Source organism: Typha angustifolia, chromosome 9 (assembly GCF_048772165.1).
Source record: "Typha angustifolia cultivar Huaian chromosome 9, ASM4877216v1, whole genome shotgun sequence".
Taxonomy (NCBI): Eukaryota; Viridiplantae; Streptophyta; class Magnoliopsida; order Poales; family Typhaceae; genus Typha; species Typha angustifolia.
In genome coordinates, this window is record NC_133247.1 from 11020372 (window position 1) to 11042131 (window position 21760).

The window sequence follows — 21760 nt, forward strand, 5'->3', positions numbered from 1 at the left end:
GCGTGGCGACGGGTGGTGGGACCCCAGGGGGGAGGGTGGGCTTGACCTTAGGCGATGGGAAAGAGACAAAAAGGTGGCGCCGGCGGCTGAGGCTGAGACACGCCCCCATATTTACTTGTACGGTTGCTGCCGCGTGGTCCCCACCCACCCCGCCCTCCCTCCACTCTGATAAAACCGTTAGGCTTGTCCTTAACGGCGACCGTCAAGGTTTTCCTAGATTTTTTCTGTGTGGCTAAATTGCATTTTAAGCCCTGCATTGTGATCGAATATGATATGAACCCCTGGAGAATAAAACGGTAGACAAACAGTAACAGTTAGATTTTCCATCCAAATATTACGGTGTTCTATTGGCTCAATATTTTCCTCCCTAAATAAATCGTTAATAAGTTAATTTTATAATTTAAAACAAAATTTGGGTTAAATTACAATTTTCCATATAATTTAGCCTACTTCTAGACATTCTTGCAAAGCTATTTATTTATTTAATATTTTCATACAATTCTATTCGGCTAAAAGTATCTTTAATCTAATAACCTAACGTGTATAAGAAAATATCTTATGATCAGAAAAGGCCATGGTTAAGCATCAACCACTAATCATTTTGACCCCCTTGATTTTATTATTATTATTATTATTATTATTATTATAAATGTTATTTGTTTGAGTAGAAATTACTTTAGTTTCTCTAACTTTTATGTTTTCTATCACCAAATCATCTGAATTAAAAGTATAAAGAACAATAATATATGTATCGTATATATGTCATATATATGAATTATGATAACGATTTCATCGATTAAATGTGTATTATGATCAATATCACCATCAAAATGAAAAATAAAAGCATTTCAAATTATATAATTAAATATATAACAAAAAGTGGTGGATATTAGTGTTAGGTACCCTTCATTAAAAAACTATTTTTTCATTAAAGAAACCCTAAATTGGACACTTGTTTTAATATGTTTGGGTTTTTCTAGGCACTCACAATAGTGCATACGTTTAGATTAATTTTTTATCTAGAAAAGTGAGAATTTAATGGTGTCTCAACTAAAGGAGTGTCATTATGATTCGAAGAGCGGAATCTTCCAACTCACATATCTAGCATAATTAATATGAATCAGGTTATCAATTTTAACTTTACTTAAGTTAGGTAACACACTCTGTCCAACATATATATATATATATAAAACCTCAGAACTATAATATATTATCACGTAAATTATTTTTATTTTTTATGATATTTAAGTTTTCTCTCTTTAATTAATCATATTTTTAAGTTAAAAAAATTATAACGGATAACTAACGGTAGGGGTGTTAGAAAATTTTAGATAATTAGGAGGATTAATATGTCAGGAAAAATTGACGAAGAAGTCTACGTTGATATGTATGTGTTCGTACTTGAGAAGCCAAGTCAGTTGGTTTGTGGTCCTGAATAATAATTCTAATAAAATTTGGGACCACAAGGAGTATCTTTCCGTCGTAGTAAAGCAATAGGCAAGCAAAATTTGTCATTTTCTTTGGGGGGAAAAGGTCTATTTCACATCCTATTTTCAAACTGTACAATATTTCACAAAAAAAGAAGAAGAAAAAATCATCGTCTCAAAGATATTTTTATCAAAGAACAAGATATTTTCATTTTACACCCTATATTATAGGTTTATTGTGATTCGATTTGGGGCGTAATAAGCACAAGTAACAGGGTGTGAAATGAAAGATTGCCTCCGTCGTTTAGTAGTGCCGTGAAACCAAACGGGTTGACGGATGGACGGACGGACGGACGGACCACTTGATTAGCTTTTAAATGCCTCATCCGGAAGTGGAGTGGTCCCCCACCTTTGCACCCACTTCCTCCACTGGCTCCCGGGCTCCGGTCCCGAGGTGGTCCCCATCCTCGTGCTCTACAGAACTTAGCCACTTGGCGTGACGTCGTGGTGCCCGCGGCGGTGAGGATAGAGCGGTCCCCGGACCTTTTGGACGCCTGCGGTAATTAATTATGCGGTGGTGTCGGGAGAGAAGATTGTACCCTCGCCGACGGATGAAATGACGGAAATACCCCCACTTCTGCTGTAACACTGTTGGTACTTGGAGGGGTATTAATATACTCTCGCGCTGCGCATCGGAGGATGTGATAAAAGGTTAGGAGCCGAATCTAATAGGACTTAAATAATTGATAGGATTCGATTCGCTCCGTGGGGCCGTTGAGATTGATGTTTAATTAATTTTATCTCTTTATATATTATTTAAGTTTGTTTTATATTAATTTATTTTTCTAGGAAAATTGACTCGGTTATCAAAATTATATATTGAGAAAGTCTACTTAACTCATAATTTATTAAGAAAAAATTAAATCAACAGCGTTTTATTTTATATTTTTAAATTTTTTATTTGTATTTATACCCCTATCAATCTGATAATTTATGAATGCTTAAAATCCAAGCATATAAATAAAATAGCAGAGGGCCAACCATTAGCAGAAGATGGGTGAGATTACTTGCCGAGCTTAAGAAATAGTCTTATTTTAGATAATTAAAGATTTTATAATTTAAATTATAGATGAATATCACATGATTCAAATTTAGGAGCTCTATTTTAATACCATGATAACTCGCTGATTACTTTAAAAACTTCAGTTGAAATTTTGTATTCTAATATTGTGGCATATTTCACAGTCGTCTAGCTAAATTATCGAGGGTGATTGACCCTAATATCAAGCTTATAACCTATGGGCTCTTAAATAACAAACGGCTGCATTTTATCCGCACACGCAAAGCTATTTTTTTGATCTTACGGTTCTTAAAAGCGTGACGATTTTAATTCATAATTTATTTTGTTTATGAGAAAAATGAGAATTATTAATTGTCAAAAAATAATAATAAATGGTATCCATACAACAAATGTAAGAGGATTTTTAAGGGGTACATATACAACAAAAAAATAAAAATAAAAAGAAGAAATTCTACATTTTTAATTAGGTGGGACTAATTTAGAGTGCCCACCAAATATGATATTAAATGATAAGACTCAATTGATTATTCTGATCCTAATGTTTCTTGATGGAATATACTCTAATGTATCCTAATAGATAAGAATATCATTTGTCTAGTCTTTCTCTTTCATAGTATCATTGTATAAAATAGTGCATAGTGGCTAACATAAGACTTAACATTGCAACACCTAGGACTATTCAATTACTATTCTAGTTTGGGAATGTCTCCATTATACCTAAAACTACTAATTCAATACCTCTTATTTAATTTGATCTTCTTATAATAATAATAATAGTAGTAATAATAATAATAATAATAATAATAATATCCTTATTCTATATTATATAGATTGTTAAATAATTGTTAAATAGAGACGTTAACATATATCTATAAAGTAATTTTATAAAAAATAAAATATTTTTTTCCTATTTTTTTCTTTTACTTTATTGATATAAAATGAAATAATAGTAATTTATAGAATAAAACTTTAATTTGGGATAACAAAGAAGTATTTATTCTAGAATTGACCTTATTCCTAAAGTAAACGAAACTTTTAGGTTTTATTAATACTAAGATTAGCTCTTGAAGCTGATTGCCTTTATTTTTTTATAGTAGACACGTATATTTTTATATAAGAGATATGCATAAGGAACCATTTTTACTTACTATTTTTAAAAACTTAGAGGGTTTGTTTTGTGCAAATGCCACTTTTGACAATTAATAAATAAAATTTACAGGAAAGAAAGAAATAATTTTATCTGTCGCACTCCATCTTATTCGGAAGATAAAATAAGCATTGAAACAAAAATAGTATAGAAGAAAAAAAAAGAGAGATTTTAATAACTTAGACAAGCTTTCTTTGTGAAGTTCTCACTTATTTTATTTACTTAACTTTAAATGGATTTACAAGTAGAGTGTTCAGACCCTTATCTTAGCTACTAATATTCATAAATATCTTTTGTAGATATTTAGGAGGTTAAAGATAATATCAAGAGATGTCATCTCTTATCCTTATTAATCTAGCAGTGGATAAGCTTAAGTCCTACTTAATTATCTATATCCCTTGAGTCTAGCTTTGTTATTACATCGCTTATGCATTTGGGTACTCTTAGTATTTCGATTTCGACCATGATTTCAATGGCTAATCGCAGAGGGTGAGGCCCAGCAAGGGGAGTTAGACATCGCGCGTCAATTGCTTTCTTCCTTCCCGTGCGTTGCAATTAATTTCCGACAGCATCTGCCACCCTCGCCGACGCTCCAATCGCCCTCTTTCCCATGCATCCCCCTAAGTGGACGCCGACGATGCCACGTTGCGGCTTTGAAAAGATTCTCACACCCCATCATTAAGACTTAATTAATAATAATTATTAGTAGGTAGTTGGGTTTTTCGTGAGGAATCCACTATCCGCTGACGTGGTCCCAATCGGCCCACGCCACGTTTGCTTGCAAATTTGTAACATAAATATGTGTTTAATAAAGCTTTGTTTAATTTTTTTTTAAAAAAAAATATGTGGAGAATTAAGATTAATTAATGATGCATTACCTCATGTTGAGAAGATGGAAATTGCTCATAATGTTCCAATTGCAAGTTGCTTAGAGATGCCATTAGTTCATGCTTGGCTTTGTACTTTTCAAGCTAAGAAGTGCCAAAATTTCTTTATTTTAGTGGACAACTTGGCATGATCTTTCTCTTCTTGTACTGGAAGTTAATGCACTTCTTCAAGATGAATATTCTTAAAGACTAAATATAAGCATCAAGTATCCTAATATTGCTAATTAAGAGGGGGTTTTTGGCCTTTTTGTGGGACATTATATGGTCCATCCTTCTTATTGGGATCAAGGAAAGAGTCATTAAAATACATAATTAATGGAAGTTGTTCTCTACTTACATGTTGCTTCCATCATCTCTAATGTTTTTAATCTTAATTTTACTCTTATTGTCATTAACACTATGCAATATGGGTACTTATGATTGGGCATTTAGATATTTTTTAAAAAAAAGTGAAAGAATATGCTCTATTATATTAGCAATTGTTAGGTTAAATATTACAATCTCCAATGCTTTTCTTTAATAAAAAATTATCATATATTAAAAAAATTAGTATATATTTAAAGGCTCTCTATTTTAAAACAAAATTCAAGTAGAACTTAAAAAGAAATCAGAGTTTGATTCAAAAACAATGCTGCATCAAGGGGACAAAAATGTAACTAAAATCTAAATTTAACCTAGCATATTTAATGATAGTAATAATAAGAAGAAGAAGAAGAAGAACAATAAAAGAGGGTGTGTTCCATAATAAATTCCCCTTGTTTCTTCCTTGTTTTAACACTATCCCCCCCTCTCCCTTTTCAACAATTAAGTACACATTGTCTTGGCCTGGTGATGTTTGTACCAAATGGTGGGGAGTTTGATGCAAAAGAATTTATTTGAGTCACTCATCACTCATCACTCTGCACTCAATGCTGCATCCTTTTTCTCTTCTGCCACAGGATCAGCTCCTTGTCCTCTTCTCTAAGTACAGCAGAAAAAGCATACAGGAATTCCAATTTCTCACTGCCCTCATTGGCTTTTGGCTAAGAGTCAAAAGGTACTGCAATATAGAATTGTCATAATAATGAGCACATTTATGTTCACCCATCTTTGCCTTGTTTTTCCCTCAGGCTTTGCATGCCATGCAATAAAGGTAGGAAGGATGCCACTGCTGCTGCTGCTGTTGCTGCTGTGGTAGAAGTGAATCAGGAAAGGGCTGTGTGAGTTGGGTTTGATGGTAATAATTGAAGCTGAGCATCTGATGCTCATCCCATAAATTGTCTGTCTCTGGTGAAAAGTAGCTCTGCTTCTTTTCCCCCAAGTGATAGCTCTTCTTATTAGGGCACTTTCAGAGAACCCAGGGATTGAAGTCCCCACACCAAGAAGGGAAGAAATTGGAAGATTGAGCCAATGTGGTCTCGATCCTTATCACTCTATGATAGAGATTATATAGACATTGAGATTGATATTTGATAAAAAAAATTATTTTAATATAGCACTATGTATATACGAATGATTTGGGTTAATCGTGTCTCGTTGTAATGCGTTTCTTAGAAGTGTTAGCTCAGCTATCCAATCAAGCGTATTCAGAGATGGCGATGGCTATCGTTTTTTTTTTTCTAATCCTATGAGCTTGTTACTTAGGAAATAAATAAATTAGAGGATTGAAATTGTTTCATTTTAGAACTAAATTTTATAAATCTTTTTGTTTCAGTATTATTTGTAGTTTATTTGTTATTGTTAACTCATCAATTACTCTAAAAAATTAAGCTGATAAAAAATAATAGTTTTTATTTTTAACAAGCCCGAAATAGACTTAATTTAAATAGATAGAGATTTTGTCATTTAAATTCTAGCAATTAGTATTTCTTCTATCTGAGTGTATTTTTAATTAATATTTGCCTAGTTTAGTGGTTCTTCGTACAAATCCAAAGCAAACAATTATAGAAATGATTGATCTCATGTATTTATATCCTTACATCACCTTTAGAAGTCTTTTGACACAAATGTAACTTAATATTTCTCAATAATTACTAACTAACTTTAGCAAAGCTGAGAGGTAATTAACTTCCTTCGACTAAGGAGGTTGTAGGATTGATTCTAACCCCAAACAATTATTATTGAAATTTTTTTTTAGTGATTTAATCTCTTGGCCTAACGACTCGGCTCGATTGATAATTCAGTGATACAGTAGCTTGAAAGATCAGCTCGACAATACGATGACTTGAAACAATGTCTCGATAACATTTAGTTTGAAATATTAGTTCGACGACGCACATAGCCAAAAGTTTGGTAGGCCTAAGTGACTTTATATCTAAGTAGGGTTGATTTTTTATCTATTCTATATTAAGTCTTTGTGCTTTTAAAAGATAAATGAGAAAAAAAACAGCCTTCTTAGGTTAGCCTAACCAGGTCATCTCATTAGATGACAAACATGTCCACCTCTACTTACTGGTCATTCTTCTAACTTTGCACCTAAGAGTCTCAGACACAGACAATTATGTCTTAATGACAAGATACATTATTTCTTCTTTCCATTGTGTTTGTTTATTTATTTAATTATAAGTATTGAATTAATAATCTACAAACTTGAAATGAAAAAGGAAACAGCAAGCCATTTAGTATGCTTCATTGCTTCTCTTTTACTGGAGGAAGAAGATAGTGTTCATCTTATCCACCCATCATCTATCCTGATCTTATCCATTAGCATGTCTTCTTGTATACTAGTTAAAATATGAAGCCTCTCTCACTCTCTCTTGACTCAGGAGATGAGAGACTCCACAAAGACATGGTAGGTTCCTTATGCTTTGTGTTAATCTAGATAATTTATCTTAATGAATAGTATATGATTAAAAGTTCTTTATATTCTAATGCATCGGTTTAATTCGGACACTATTAAATTTTATTTATTTATCTAAGAAAGGAAAAAAAAAAGGGAAAGAAGTTTGGTGGGAGAAAGTTGCTTTTATAGGGTTATATCATTCTTTAAGAATAAAAAAGTTGGACATGAATATAAAGGACAAAAAGGTGTTAGAGATAATAAATCCAAAATATAGGATGCTGTTTATAAATTTCCCTTCATCATAAGGTAATATGGGTAGGCCTTTTATAAAATCAAGAACTGGGCTAGGCCTGCAATGGCCTTTTTATGCAAATGAAGTCCTTCTCTAGATATAAGAAGAAAAACCTTTAAATTTTAGTAATAACAAGAGATTTTGGGATTTGGATCCTTAGCAAGCCTTGCAAAAAGAGTTCAGTGCTATGGCAAGGTTTAGTAGACTTAGTTTTTAAAGGTAAACTCAAAGTCTATTTTACTTGATATTACTATTAAAATTAATGCCAAGGATGTGGTGATTATTCTTAATGAGAATGTGATTTATTTTTAATCCTTCTTGCATGGAGTAGCTCTTATAAAAGAGATAAGTTTACATGTTCTTTTATTGATAGATCTTTAAAACTATATTGTTAATAGTTTGGCTAGATCTACTCCATTGTTAGGCTTTGGTGGGATGTTATCATAGACTTGGCTTGGTTTTGGCTTAAAATTTCAATAAAAGAAGAAGAAGATTGAGCTCTTCTACTACATTTGCACATTTCCTTTATAATAAAGTGCACACGATTTATATACAAAAATATTTGTAAAAATTATTATTATTATTATTATTATTATCACCAAAATTTTATGATTTTTTAATGCAAACATTCCATATTAATCATAGATAAATAAATATTTTGACATTCTGTATATATATTTGTTTGTATAAAGGTAGAAATGATAGGTGAAGAAGAAGATTTCTCTTGGAAAATAAATAGATAGAGAAGAGAATCTTGTTATGAAATAGCAAAAAGAGTAGTTAAAAAAAGAGAAGGATTTTCTAAAGAAGGATATAAATATAGGGGATGATATTACATAAAATCACCCACTATTAATTTTTCAATTAAACAGTTATCATAGCTAAAGATTAAAATAATTGCACTGGTCAAATAAAAGAAACAATCTTTTTAGACAAATATGTGAGTTTATGACAAATTTGATATACTTAGCAAAAATTATTACTATTTTAGTATAGTTTTTAAATCATTTATTAAAGTATTATGGTTCTACTAAGTATGTTGTCACTTAGTTTTTCTAAATTGGTTGCTATGTCATTAAATGGTTTACAAACTTGCTCTTGATTGGCTTGGAGGGGCAGGGGCTGTAATAAGGGCCGCGGACGATATCTTGGTAGCAATAGTGTGGGAATCGTCCGTCGGCGAGTCGTCGCTACGAACCGAGGGGCACGCCCTCCGGTTGGGACTGCGACTTGCTGCGAGCTACGCCAAGGTGGTGGTAGAATCCGACTCATTACAGTTAGTTCAGATCATACAGAAAAGAGTCAGTTGTCCGTGGGAAGTTAGGGGATTAGTTGCTGAGTGCGCCGCGTTACTCAGCTCTTTTGTAAATTGTCGCCCGAGTCATGTAAGGTGAGAAGGGAACAAAGTGGCCGATTGGGCGGCCAAATATGGAAAACGAGATTTGGGGTCTGTTAGGCTTGGGCCAACAGACCCTCTCCCCCTAGAATTATGTAACCTCATTTTGGAGGAGGCCGTTATCCCAGCAGGAGGATAGGTCAGCATAATATAACTAGCTATTAAAATATATATATTACTGGCTTTCTATCTATTTTACAACTTATTTTTTAGGAGAATGAAATATAAAATAATTTCTTCAAAAGTGATGGCCTTTTTAAGCTATATTACTATGTAACAGTCAAAGTTAATGGAGTATATTCAAATAATCAAAATGCCCGCTCATGTTTATTAGGCAAAATAAATGAATTTTGATCTAATTTTTGTTAACCCATATTTGTCTTGTTCTTAATTGTGATATAACTATTAAACTTCATATAGTTGGCACAATCTAGAAAGGAAGAGAATAAAATATGTGGGTATTTTTTGAAGAAAAAAATGGTTATATAAGAGGAAAAGAATATTTTTCTCTATAAAAAAAATAAAAATGGAGAGAATTTAACCAACCATTTAATTTTTGAAATTTTTTTGAGTGCGCTTTCTTAATTTAGTCGTTAATATAAGAACTGGTTTGAGATTTTTGAAGAGATAAATTGATTTTGAGCATAAGTATAGGGATAAAATATATTTAATGCAAAATATTATCATTTAGATTTGATAGACATTTAAAGAAATTTATGTGCTTAATTCTATTAGATGATGTATCGCAAGAAATTACATATTTAGGAAATTTTTATTCTACCACAAAATTACCAAAGAGAAATTTTATTAATTTTTGTAACTAATAAATTTGTGTCTAAATAAAGTGAGTCGTGATATAATTTTACTAGTTTACTGTATAAGCTATAACATGATGTCTTATAGAGACTTGGAGATAAATAGATCCAATTATAACGAAGATTAAATAAGGAAGTTGTTTATTATTTGAAGTCATTTAGACAAACTTTTAACATTTGAAGTGTGTTTCGAACATACTTTAAATAATTTTCACTAATATGCGATAAATTTAGTTCATTTCACACGAGAAGAACAAACATTCTAATATGATATATATATTTCGAATCGATGAATCAAAGCTGAAATTTAAGTTCGAGATAATGTATTTTTATATTCATTTATTTTCCTCTTGAGAGAGATATGTAAAAGAAAGTGTATTTTGATGAAGATTAAGAGAGGAACTTGAAAAACAAAAGTGCAAGTTCTTCATACTTTGATCACGGTGAAGTCTACTAAATCGAAGTTTATTGTAAAGCAATAATACTCTTTGACAATGAAAGTAAACTAGTCAAAAATATTTGATTAAGTTAACATATGTTATAACAAAATAAAAATTATGGTAGTGAATTCCAAAATTTAAGTTGCCATTATAATTCAATTGTCGAATTTCACTAGCTTATAATAGATGTCATGGTTCATAGGTTTAAATTGCGTTATGAACATTATAGTTATTATAATAGATTATTTTACTAGAGTTCTATGTGTATATCATTTTAATCCCATTACAGCCTATTTTGTAATAATGTATAATCCAATTGTCCAACCTATATATAAAAGTGTGTTAATTTAATTGTCTGCCTAATTAGCCTAGGGCTCATGGGCTATCAAAAAATAATCTAAAATTTATGGTGTAACTATATAGGTGATAATAAACACAAAATATAAGGATTTATTTCAAAATGTGTTTGGTTGTTAGAAAGTGTCTCACTTCAGTAAAGTTACTCTTATTTTATAAAAATAAAAAAATAAAAAATAAAAAATAAAAAATAAAACTATTTTTTGTTAAGTTAAAAAAAATGAATTTTTTAGTTTAATATTTATAATTAAATATTAAAATTAGAGAAGTTATTGAAAGTAAATGTTTATCTCACTTTTTTTTTAGCAAGCAGCAACCAAACGTCCCTAAATATACTGAGATCCAATATAAGCCCAGCCCATTCACATCATCACACATCCAATCCGACGGCTCACATCCACTCGTCATCTCCATTGTTGGTAGAAAGTAGATAGATAGATGGATAGATAGCAGAGAAGAGAGAAGAGAACGTCAAGCCAACGGCTTAGAAGCGTCTGGAGACTTCCGTCGCCCCTCCCCTCTCACGGGAGGATCCCCGCCGTCGTCTCTGCCGTTGTTTACCGCTTTCTCTCTCTTCTTTATCTCTCTAGGGTTGAGGTCCGTCTTCTTCGCCTGCTTCTCAATCGCTCTCTCTCTCTCTCTCTCTACGATTAGATTCTCAAATTAATCCGAATAGGTTATATTACTTCTGTTTCTTGATTTGTATGCTTGTTGCTAATGGTTTTTTTGAGGGCGGTTAATGGTGGGATTTGCTTTAGGGGGTGCGGGCTAAGTTGGGGAATTTGTCGAGGGATTCGTTTGGGGCGCGCCAAGATTTTACTTTGTGGAGAACATGTGGTAAATAAGTGAACTTTATTAACTTAGATGTTGCCTATTAGTTTATAGGAAAGAAACTTTTGTAATTTGATGTTTTTTTATGACCATGGAGTGAGAGAGAAGTCAAGTATCAGTTCTCTTGCTATATGTCTTCTGACGATGGTCAATGGCAGTTGAGAGTTAGAACTAGTAATGAAAAGAGAGTGTTTATTGATAGTAGTTGGCGAGGGTTCCAATAGTTATAGGAGGGACAGGGTAATAGGAGCAGAGGGGAAGCTACATAGCTGTGCCGGAAAACTACCTGACTCTTGGAAGAGATTTGAGGGATTCCTACACTACTGCCCTTTGGGCATTAGGCATCTTTATCCTCTCTTGACTTAGATAGTATGAGCCTGTCTTTTTAGAGAGGGGCTTCAATGCAGCTAACAGATCTAGGTCCATCCAGGTGCACCATCAGATATGCGCTAGTGCATCGATTGTGTACATTCGACAACCACAATTATGCCCAAAATAGGATACAAGAGACCCAGTAAATTAGAGCAGTTGTGATCCTGGTTTGCACAATCAATGAGCCGGTGCGCATCTGAAGGTTACTTGGATGGATGGCTTAGATGGAGTCTGCCTGTACTGAGTATACTTCCCTCTTTCTCTAATAGTGTTTTTGGCTTTCGATTTTTCATTTATGTTATCAATCTTAAGGGAGAAATAGTGATATACTACTTTTCCTTCTTTTATTTTTCTGTTTTACATTTAAATTTCTAGGATAATTTTAGTTAATACATAAATCAAAACTTTTGAGACCAAACGAAGATTGATCAAAATGGTCTGAAACTTTATTGTTTTTTTCTTGAATTGAACTGAAGCCGAAGCCTTGACTGAAATGACTAATTTTCAAGTTCTCATTTTCAAGTTCATATTCTTGAACTTACTAGCTCTGCTTTAGGTGCTACATAATGCTAGTTAATAATATGTCATTATGTATTTTGTAGATAAGTAGATAAGTTCTTAAATGCATCCTCCCATTTGTAGATAAGTAGATAAGCTTGTATCTGTGACATGATGCTTCATGCTTATCTAGTGCTGTCAGAAGCAGAGTCAGGCTTCAGTGGTAGGTGAAGCATTCTCAGTTCACAATTCTAAACAAAAAAAAGGTCTTCAGTAACAAAGTATACATATTACTACATTCTCTATACTTTTGTCAATTTCCATTGAGGAAAAAAATCAGCTGAAATATGCCGCCAAAATCACGTTCTTTTATAGGTAAAGCTCACTTCTTGCTGTTACTAATGTACTCGTCTGTATCTATTTCTTTGATATGATACTTGAAGTTCGTCCACCAATCTCCAAAATCATAGTGTAGATGATCTTTAGTGGAATGCTTGTTCTTTTTTTCTTTATGGAGCTATATCAAAGATTTATAATTTCTGCAGGGAAAATGAAAAATATGATATCGTACTGATTTTACTGAAGGTTACACAAACAGACACCCAAACTTATGTCTTTAAACTATAGACAATTTAGACACAAATAGAGACATACATATACATACATGTTTTTGTCCTCCATATTTTGCTACAATGTGCTCTATGTGGTCCACTCTTATTTTGATTCAAGTGTGATATAATGACTTTTCTTTGTGCTTGCAGTGACGCAGTTGAATATATAATCTATCCTTTTTGCCAAAATCTGTCTGATGTCAATCATACCGTGTGGAGGTACTTCAGTACCTCAGCTAGGAGCACAACCTGGATTGGTATTTAGACATACTCCTCCAGGAACAAGGGCATGCTGTTTTACTAACAAGTTGTTGATGCTGCAAAATTGGTAAGTCAATACTTTTGAATTTTTGATATGTACTTCTTTCTGCTTACTGTTTTATGATTGTCTTATGTTTTTTTTTCATCTGGGCAGCTAATATCTTCTTTACTTCTTTCTTAAGTTATGATGAAAATTTTGTACTTCCTCTCTTTTTTAATGGATAAGGTTTTAGGTTCCCTTTAGATTCTGAAAAACTCAAAGTTTTAGAGATTCCTTTTACAAATACATGTGACTGTCCCCCCGTTCACTGCTAACCATCTCAGTAGGAAGATAGATGCGCATTCCAAATCCTACGGCTACAATTATGGAACCTCGTTTCCTATATTTGTATAATTTTGTTAGTAACTATCTTGACACATGGGTTTCTGTGTATATATGTAAATCTCTTCTATAAATTTCTAAGTAGCTATGGCATTAGCTACAGCAATTTTGATATTGAAAATGATTTACAGAAAGTTAGACAATTTTTCGCAACAGACTGTTAACATAATGACATCCCTCTAGAGATGTAGAGTATATGAAAGTTATAGTTTAATATAATTCTCAGTGTTGATATATATATATTACTAATTTTGCTTAATAAGCTCATTTTATCACAGTATTTCTTTTTCTTTTGGTCATTTCTAGTGTCAATTTAGTATTTCCAAAGCTTGCATAGGACAACTCTAACAATACTAATCTGGTTGACTTCCTCCCTTTCTTATGCTTTTATCTGCCCAATTTCCTACAACCATGGAATTGGAGTTGGTATCAGGAAATTACTTATTACCTAGGTTTTAAATTTTTTTGGCTTTAATTAGGTTAAATGGAGAAAAGGGTCTTAAAAATTTATTATTGACCAATGTTTTGAAAGACGGCCACGAGTTGCAGGTGATCACTCCATTGCATAGCGCTAAGATGGAAGGCGGGCGCCAAGGCATTTCTATAATTAAAAAATAATTATATGTGATATACAATATATACTAATACAATATGTTAGAAAAATTATGTAGAAATTTTAATAGTGCAATTTACAATCATAACAACAAAATATCACAATTCACAAATATGTATATATATATATAATTATATATATATGTATGTATGTATGTATGTATTTTTATTAATGCATCTAAAATTAATTAGAAATAGTGAGTGCATGATAGCTAGTGAGAGGGAGAGAGAAAACGAAGGGAGAAAAGAAAAGGGAGTGGTGGACCTGGTGGTTTCCAATGTTAGAGAGAGAAAAAAAAGGATAAAGGAAATGATGATTCCCAAATAAAATAATGGAAGTGGTGGTTCCCAATGTGAGAGAGAGAGAGAAAGAAAGGAAAGTGAATACTATGGTGGTTCTCCCACCAAGATGGCAGCCTTAGCCACTTTTCAAAACACTGTTAATGACTGACTTGAGAAGGAGATTAGTTTATGCATTATATTACTGATTAATATTTGAATTTATTCATCTTTTCCTTGTTTTCTATATTGAGTTCGTTGCAGTAATTGCTATATATATTTTGCAGCAATAGAAGCAAGGAGAAATATTTGGCCGCATCTCGTGCAAGTTTCTTTGCTGAGTTATCCTCCTCTGTTCTTTTTAACTATAGACCTCAAACTATTTGGCATCGCAGGGGCTCTAGGCTTGTTGTTAGAGCTGATAGTGTAAGTATAATTGTACATTCTCATAAAAATTAACAACTAAATACGTTTGATCGTTGACGATGCAAATTTACACATTATCATTTGGGTGCAATCTTTTTTACAGGATTACTATTCTGTGCTTGGTGTCTCAAAAAATGCAAGTAAATCTGAAATAAAGAGTGGTAAGTGTCATTTAGTAGATTTACTTGCATGCTTGGTTGATTTTGTCCATGTGGAGTTGTTACTTCTCCTTTTGTCTTGGTCTTTTGATTATTCATTTGTTTCAAATTATGCTTTTGAACTGCAAATTTGGCATCTGCTACTTCATCTATTGTCTTTTACATGCAAAATCACTTGCCACTTCATATATTTTATGTAGATCAAGAGTGTCGCATGGTTTGACATTGAGGCTGAGGGGACATTTGTCATCTCTTGATTCTAGAACTTCTTGTACTAAATCTGCTTGTATCAATGCTGATTCAATTGAATTAAATTAATGTACTCTTGCCCTTTGGACTAAGGATATGCTTGCAGCAGCAATGCCGTTTCGGCAATACGCAATAGCTAGAAATATGTGTGCTATGCCATGACATTGTAAGAACCCTTTACCTATGCATAATGCTCATTGCTCCCTTGCCTTCTAACACTCGTTGCCTTCATCAGGTTCCACCACAGAAGCTGTCAGTCTTTTCTTTCTCAGAGAAAAGTGAATTAGGTTTTGCTCACTAACTTCTTCTAATAGGTTCTGATAAGTTAAACCAAGTCAAGTTTTGAGATTAGGATTTTAGTTGCCTTAATAGGCTACCTGAGCAGGAGCCTGCTAGAGCTAATGCGATATGGATATGATTCACAGAAAGCTAGAAATCACGAGTTGGCTGGCTTAAAGCAAGATTGAGAATCTAATGGCCTTACTTGTATAGTTGTATCCAAGGATTGCCGTGCCGACTTGCACAGATCATGCCGGCCAACACATGGCACAAGGTCTGCCGACAACATCCCCTAAAGGGCTAAAAAGTAATCTTCTTATGAGCGAGAAATGAAGGTTTTCACAATCTCTTAGAGGAGCCAGAGGAGTTTGTGCCGTGTGGAGAAGGAAAGCCCTCAACCTTCGTGGCAGCCATTGTTAGGGTTTTTTCTTCAAAATTGTGCAGAGAAGAAGATGGGGAAGTATAAAGGACAGTGGATACAATCCATTATTACTTTGGGATCTTTTTATAACTTAATATAAGTTAGATCTATTATCACTTAGGTTACAATCCATCAAAAATATATTTCACGATCCTTTAAGTGTTAAACCCATCATCTTCTTTGCGATATCCCTTGCTGCTGTGAAACCCTAGCTGCAACGCTGCGATGGCAACCATGATGACAACAACTAAGATGGAGCATGGCCAGCGAGGGCTTCCAATATATTCCTCTCTTCTTTCTCTATCTTCTCCTTCTCCTCTCTTCTTCCTTTTCTTATCTTCTTTCTTCCTAGCCATGCTGACTGTGTTGTGTGTCGGCACGGGCCGTGTTTGTGGCATTGTCTATATCTTCCACCTTTCTCACTCTACAACAGCCAGGTTCAGTGTCTCCTCTCTCCTTTGCCTATTCCATCTCCCTGCATACTATGGCCTTTATATCACTTCCTATATGGTACCTTATTGTACTTACTTTTTATTTATGAATGTTGTAGTCACTCACACTCGTTAAACCAATTTTTTAATGTTGGAAAGTGTCTGAATATTTTTATGCACATGCATACAATTTTTTTTTTTTTTGATGAAGGCACATGCATACATATACCACTTGCCCATACGCACATGTTCACATCTCAACATGTGGTATATCTGTCTGTGCATTTGTCTTTTTAATTCTTTTAATTTTCTGAATATGGTTATCATGATCACATGGTAATTTTTAGGTATCTAATATTGTTACTTTCTTTCTTTGTTACCCAGCATATCGGAAACTTGCTAGGAGTTATCATCCGGATGTGAACAAGTAAGTAGATACAAGTTAATTTTCTAAGGATATATTTGTTTATCTTCCTTTCATGAAATACACTTGCCTAACAATCATTCAGCTTTTACTCTAAGAATAATCTTTGTGGTGGAAATGGTTATTGATATTTCTATACATAGAGTTTTTGTTCTTTTGAACCTTCAAACATTTTTTGGCCTGAAATTTCGAGCCTAATTTAGGAATATGCACAAGATGCCTCATCAGAACTGTTAGGGTGACTTGATGAGACTAAATTCATTTCTTTAATTCTTTCTAATTTGACCTAATTTCAGCCTAAATTTAAGGCAACTTTTATGAGATGTCTTATTAAAAGGTCAAAACTGCAAGATGTGTCATCCAATAATCAATAGTTTCACTTATTTAGCCTAATTTTTGAATTTTCAGTTTGTGGTAGAAATTAGAGAAATTATGCATCTTTTTCTAATTTTACCTAAAGTTTCCTGGTCTTCAACTCCTCATCACACGCTTTTCAGTGTGCGGCGAGGTAAAATTGACTACTAAGGTCATGCCACTCAGGGCTCAAAAGAAAAACCTTGTATCAGTTAATACAGGAAGCTGTTTGTGGAGAACCCCTTGCCCCTAAAGTTCATAGGCCACTTGGGCTTAAGAAAAGCCTGCTGCATTGCATTGGTTGTTATAGGAAGTTATCAACCCCTCCGTTCCCTTCTCTATGGGCTTGGGTTGAAGAGGGCTAAACCATTCAACCTTTCTTTTCAGAGATCCCAACTATGCCCTAATGCTAATCAGTCTCAGGATAGGGAATCACCAAAACTAATATAATTATTATTACGAACCTTTTCCAAGTTAGTTCATTTCCTATACAAATTGAAATTATGTTTAGAAGTAAGGTTAAACTTATAATGTATTAGAATATTACAACTCATTAGCATAAAAACTATTAGGTGTCATATGTTATGATCCTTAGATAATTAATAAACTATATGTGCATGTGTTGGAGGGTTAGATTGGGTATATATGTGCATGCTTTGGGTATATATGTGAAGATAAATTTACCTCAGGTTATTTTCTGCATAATCTTAAGTCAAGCATATCTAGATCTGGTGAAATTTGGCAACCCTAATGTATGCAAAGTTTGAAAACCTTCAGTGAACTTGATGCAATGAGTTAGTAAAAGTCAAGCCACACCAAGTTTTAAACTTTATAGGACTGTTCTTAACTATCACAAATTGCTGCAACAGCTATTTTTATTCAGTCAATCATTTTGATCATTCCTTTGATAGATCAAATGATTGTTATTATATGATCCTTTATCTTCTTTAACATCATATTATAAAGGAAATGCAAACATCATCCTTTTCTCCTGATTACAAGTCGTCTCATTATAAGATACTACTCTGGACTAAAATAGAGGTTTCTATTTGTTGCATGGAGAGTTGAAGTCATGTACTAGTGGCTTATTTAAAATTGGGCTTCCTTATGTCTTTTGCATTGAAATTATTTCCTGCACGTAAACTTACCATCTTTCTCTGTATATTCTCTCCATGTTAAGAGGAACTTCAGAGAAATGATAATTGGTCATAGAGTCTAGACTGCAACCATCAATGCAAGTCATGCTACCCAATAATTGCCTGGTGAATTTAGCGACACTATCCTGTGTTGTTTGAGTTTATCTGTGCTAAGAGTTCGCAACAATTTCTATGGATTTATTATAATTTGTAGCAAATTGTATGCTTAAATTATCTATAGTCTGATATCTTAATGATGTAACTCAACCAGGTTAGTCAGATGTATATTCAAGGACAATACTACTATGGAAATCTTGAAAAAAGTAGGACACGACAGGCTTAGGATGCGGGGTAAATAATATATGTCATTGATAATATATCTAAAAGAGTAGTTTCTATCATTGATACATCGAAATCTTGTAAAAGTATGGCAGAACACTTGTGCAGATATGTTCTGCAGCAATGCAATGACACTTTAATAGCAGTCACTGCTGCCTATCATCCTGATGAATGGGTATTCTTTTTTTTGTTCTTTTTCCTTTTTTTTGGTGAGAAAGTCATGAACAGGTATGGCATGTTGAGGGAAAACTGTATACTGTAATCCTACACTGCTTATGTTTCTTGACCAATTTTGGTGATTTGTTCTCTTAGCATTCTTATAACTTGGAAGACCTAACTTTCTTTATATCTGTTTTAGGGAATCTGGTGCAGAACAGAAGTTTAAGGAGATTAGCAATGCTTATGAGGTTAGCCCCCATTATCTATTGCAGCTGCAAAAGAACCATTGATTTCCTCTGATGTCCCTAATGGACATTGTGTTGCAGGTATTATCTGATGATGATAAGCGATCTATATATGATAGGTATGGAGAAGCTGGCCTCAAAGGTGCAGGAATGGGCATGGGGGTTAGTCTCAATAATCAATTAGCTATTTAGTTTCTTTTTATTAGACACTATTCTCGGTATAGTTTGTTATTTTCTCTAATGTGCAATCTGTTGTTGCAGGATTTCAGTAATCCTTTTGATATCTTCGAGTCATTGTTTGAAGGGATGGGTGGAATGGGTGGAATGGGCGGAATGGGGGGAAGCAGAGCTGCTCGTAATCGACCTATGCAAGGTGATGATGAGAGCTATAATCTTGTCCTGAATTTTAAAGATGCAGTGTTTGGGGTGGAGAAGGAGATTGAGATAACTCGGCTTGAGACTTGTGGGACCTGCGATGGGTCTGGTGCCAAACCTGGCACAAAGCCGAGCAAGTGCAATACTTGTGGAGGTCAAGGTCAGGTTATTTCTTCCACGAGAACTCCACTTGGCATATTCCAGCAGGTCACGGCTTGCTCTACTTGCAGTGGAACTGGGGAATTATCTACCCCATGCGGTACATGTGGAGGTGATGGGCGTGTGAGGAGGAACAAAAGAATTAGTCTCAAAGTTCCGGCAGGAGTGGACTCTGGCAGCCGGCTGAGGGTCCGATCAGAGGGGAATGCTGGAAGGAGAGGCGGCCCTCCGGGAGACCTTTATGTCTTCATTGAAGTTCTTTCTGATTCTGTCCTCAAGCGGGATCAAACCAACATTCTTTACACATGCAAGGTATCTTACATTGATGCAATTCTCGGAACCACGGTGAAGGTCCCAACAGTAGATGGAATGGTAGATTTAAAGATCCCAGCTGGAACGCAGCCAGGAACAACATTGGTGATGGCCAAGAAGGGGGTTCCATTCCTTGGGAAGCCAAACACTAGGGGAGATCAATTGGTGCGTGTTCAGGTAGAGATTCCGAAGAGATTAAACAGCGAAGAGAGAAAACTGATTGAAGAGCTTGCAAGCCTCAGCAAGACCAAAACTGCTAACAGCAGGAGATAGTTTGAAATTGATATCCGCCCCGAGTTGGAGAAACTTCACCTCCCCCCACTTGAAGACGCGTGACCACACCCGTCTTTATATTGAGCAGCAAGCGTGAAAATGTTAAACTAGAAACTATAAAAGTTAATTGTGAGGCTAATGTTCGTTCACGAACTAGTATAGGCTATTGATATGTATTAGATCATCTGGAAAGGAATGGAAAAGCCTAGACCTGTATCTTGCCTCTGTTTGAAGACATATCTAGCAATTTTGATGTCTTTTGAAGTCTTTTCCTCATTCATAGTGCAGAGATTTTAGAAGTAACTAAAGTTGCGAATTTCTGTCGCATTTTATTTTTGCCGATTGAAATAAAAAAATAATTGTGCTGTATATTATTTTGCTCCAGGTTCTTTAGGAATTAACTTTTCTGATTATATCTGAAAATTTTAAGGTGTCTGATCTCACTGCATTGCCCTGCCTTTGAGATGTTTCTAATGGCAATAATTTTTTTTCAGCAATCCATATTAATGTATTAGTTGGTGGACTATAGCAATATTGGCTTACCCAGTCCAATATCCTATGTTCAATGCCTATAAATAAAAGGGTTATATTATATGATTGCCACCATAAAACTTTTCAAATATCTCACAATTGAAATCATCACTCTTTCATCTGAAAAGCTCATAATAGATGATTCTTAAAACTTTGCATTAGATAAACCAAATCAACTGCAAGATCTCTGGTAAAGTAAAGACTCAATCATTCTTATTGGAGAAAGACATCATGCACCCATGCAGTTCCTATCATGCGTTAATCTTGATCACCATTAGAGGAGGTAACAGAAGAAGAATTCAAGGGAGGAGGGTGTAAGGACTCATCTGACCCTGAGATCAAGCAACTCGCACTCCAAGAACGACGGAGGGGATACGAGATCCTCCTGCATGGAGAAGCCTTGGAACACGCCTTGGGGTTATGCAAGGCACACCTGCAGTTGCGATGGTACGGTTTGCGGTCGATCTCGGAGTCCGGCGCCGTGATGCAGCCCTCGAAGACGACGCACCGGAGCAGCGCGTCTGCTCCGGTGGCCATCGATGAGCTTTTCGGAGCTCTTCAGCTATACAAGTTTGATCGATCCTTCGTGAACCTTTTTGTCTTTGTGCACGGTTTTGTTTTAAGTGTGTAAACATATATATGTATATATATATGATTGATTAACAAAGACAGTTTGCAACCATTTGTTAACTTACTTGCTTGGTAGCGTCCGCACAAGAATGTTATAGCAATTGCGTCTAAGAAATTTGGGAGTTGCCCAAGAGACAACAAACTAATCTATTTTTCTTTTCTTTTTTTGTTCTTTTAGTTGTCCTTAATTTTTCTTTCTTGAGAAGGGGACGAACTATTGAAAGAGAGAGAGAGAGAGAGAGAGAGAGGTATTAGAAGTACAAAAATATTATTAGAAGAGGTTTTGGTTTTGGTATAATAGTTAATCTTTACCCGCAAGTAAACTACGTAGGTTGCTTGGAGAAATCAGGAAAGCAGATTAACGCACGTATCTGACGCTACCGTCATCAAAAGAACAAAGCAAAGAATGG

The 21760-nt window shown here is 34.3% G+C and overlaps 1 protein-coding gene across 2 annotated transcripts; it reads left to right on the forward strand.

Moving 5' to 3' along the window:
* Positions 1-11039: 11039 nt before the first annotated feature.
* Positions 11040-20558, forward strand: LOC140766742 (chaperone protein dnaJ A7A, chloroplastic-like). 2 transcript variants are annotated; one of them, XM_073106334.1, is made up of 9 exons: positions 11050-11200; positions 11362-11440; positions 13066-13243; positions 14737-14875; positions 14979-15036; positions 16798-16840; positions 19025-19073; positions 19152-19232; positions 19332-20558. In XM_073106334.1, exons 3-9 carry the CDS (start codon positions 13113-13115, stop codon positions 20187-20189), a joined length of 1359 nt encoding a protein of 452 aa, XP_072962435.1. In that variant the 5' UTR covers positions 11050-11200; positions 11362-11440; positions 13066-13112; the 3' UTR covers positions 20190-20558. The 2 variants fall into 2 exon arrangements, with proteins under 2 accessions (XP_072962434.1, XP_072962435.1); XM_073106333.1 differs by lacking the exon at positions 11362-11440 and having other exon boundaries at positions 11040-11200.
* The last annotated feature ends 1202 nt before the right edge of the window (positions 20559-21760 follow it).

Coding starts and splice junctions, on each gene's coding strand:
- LOC140766742 (XM_073106333.1), top strand. CDS start 13,113: ATGTCAATCATACCGTGTGGAGGTACTTCAGTACCTCAGCTAGGAGCA. Junction 13,244..14,736: donor TTGTTGATGCTGCAAAATTG/GTAAGTCAATAC, acceptor TATATTTTGCAG/CAATAGAAGCAAGGAGAAAT. Junction 19,233..19,331: donor GTGCAGGAATGGGCATGGGG/GTTAGTCTCAAT, acceptor CTGTTGTTGCAG/GATTTCAGTAATCCTTTTGA.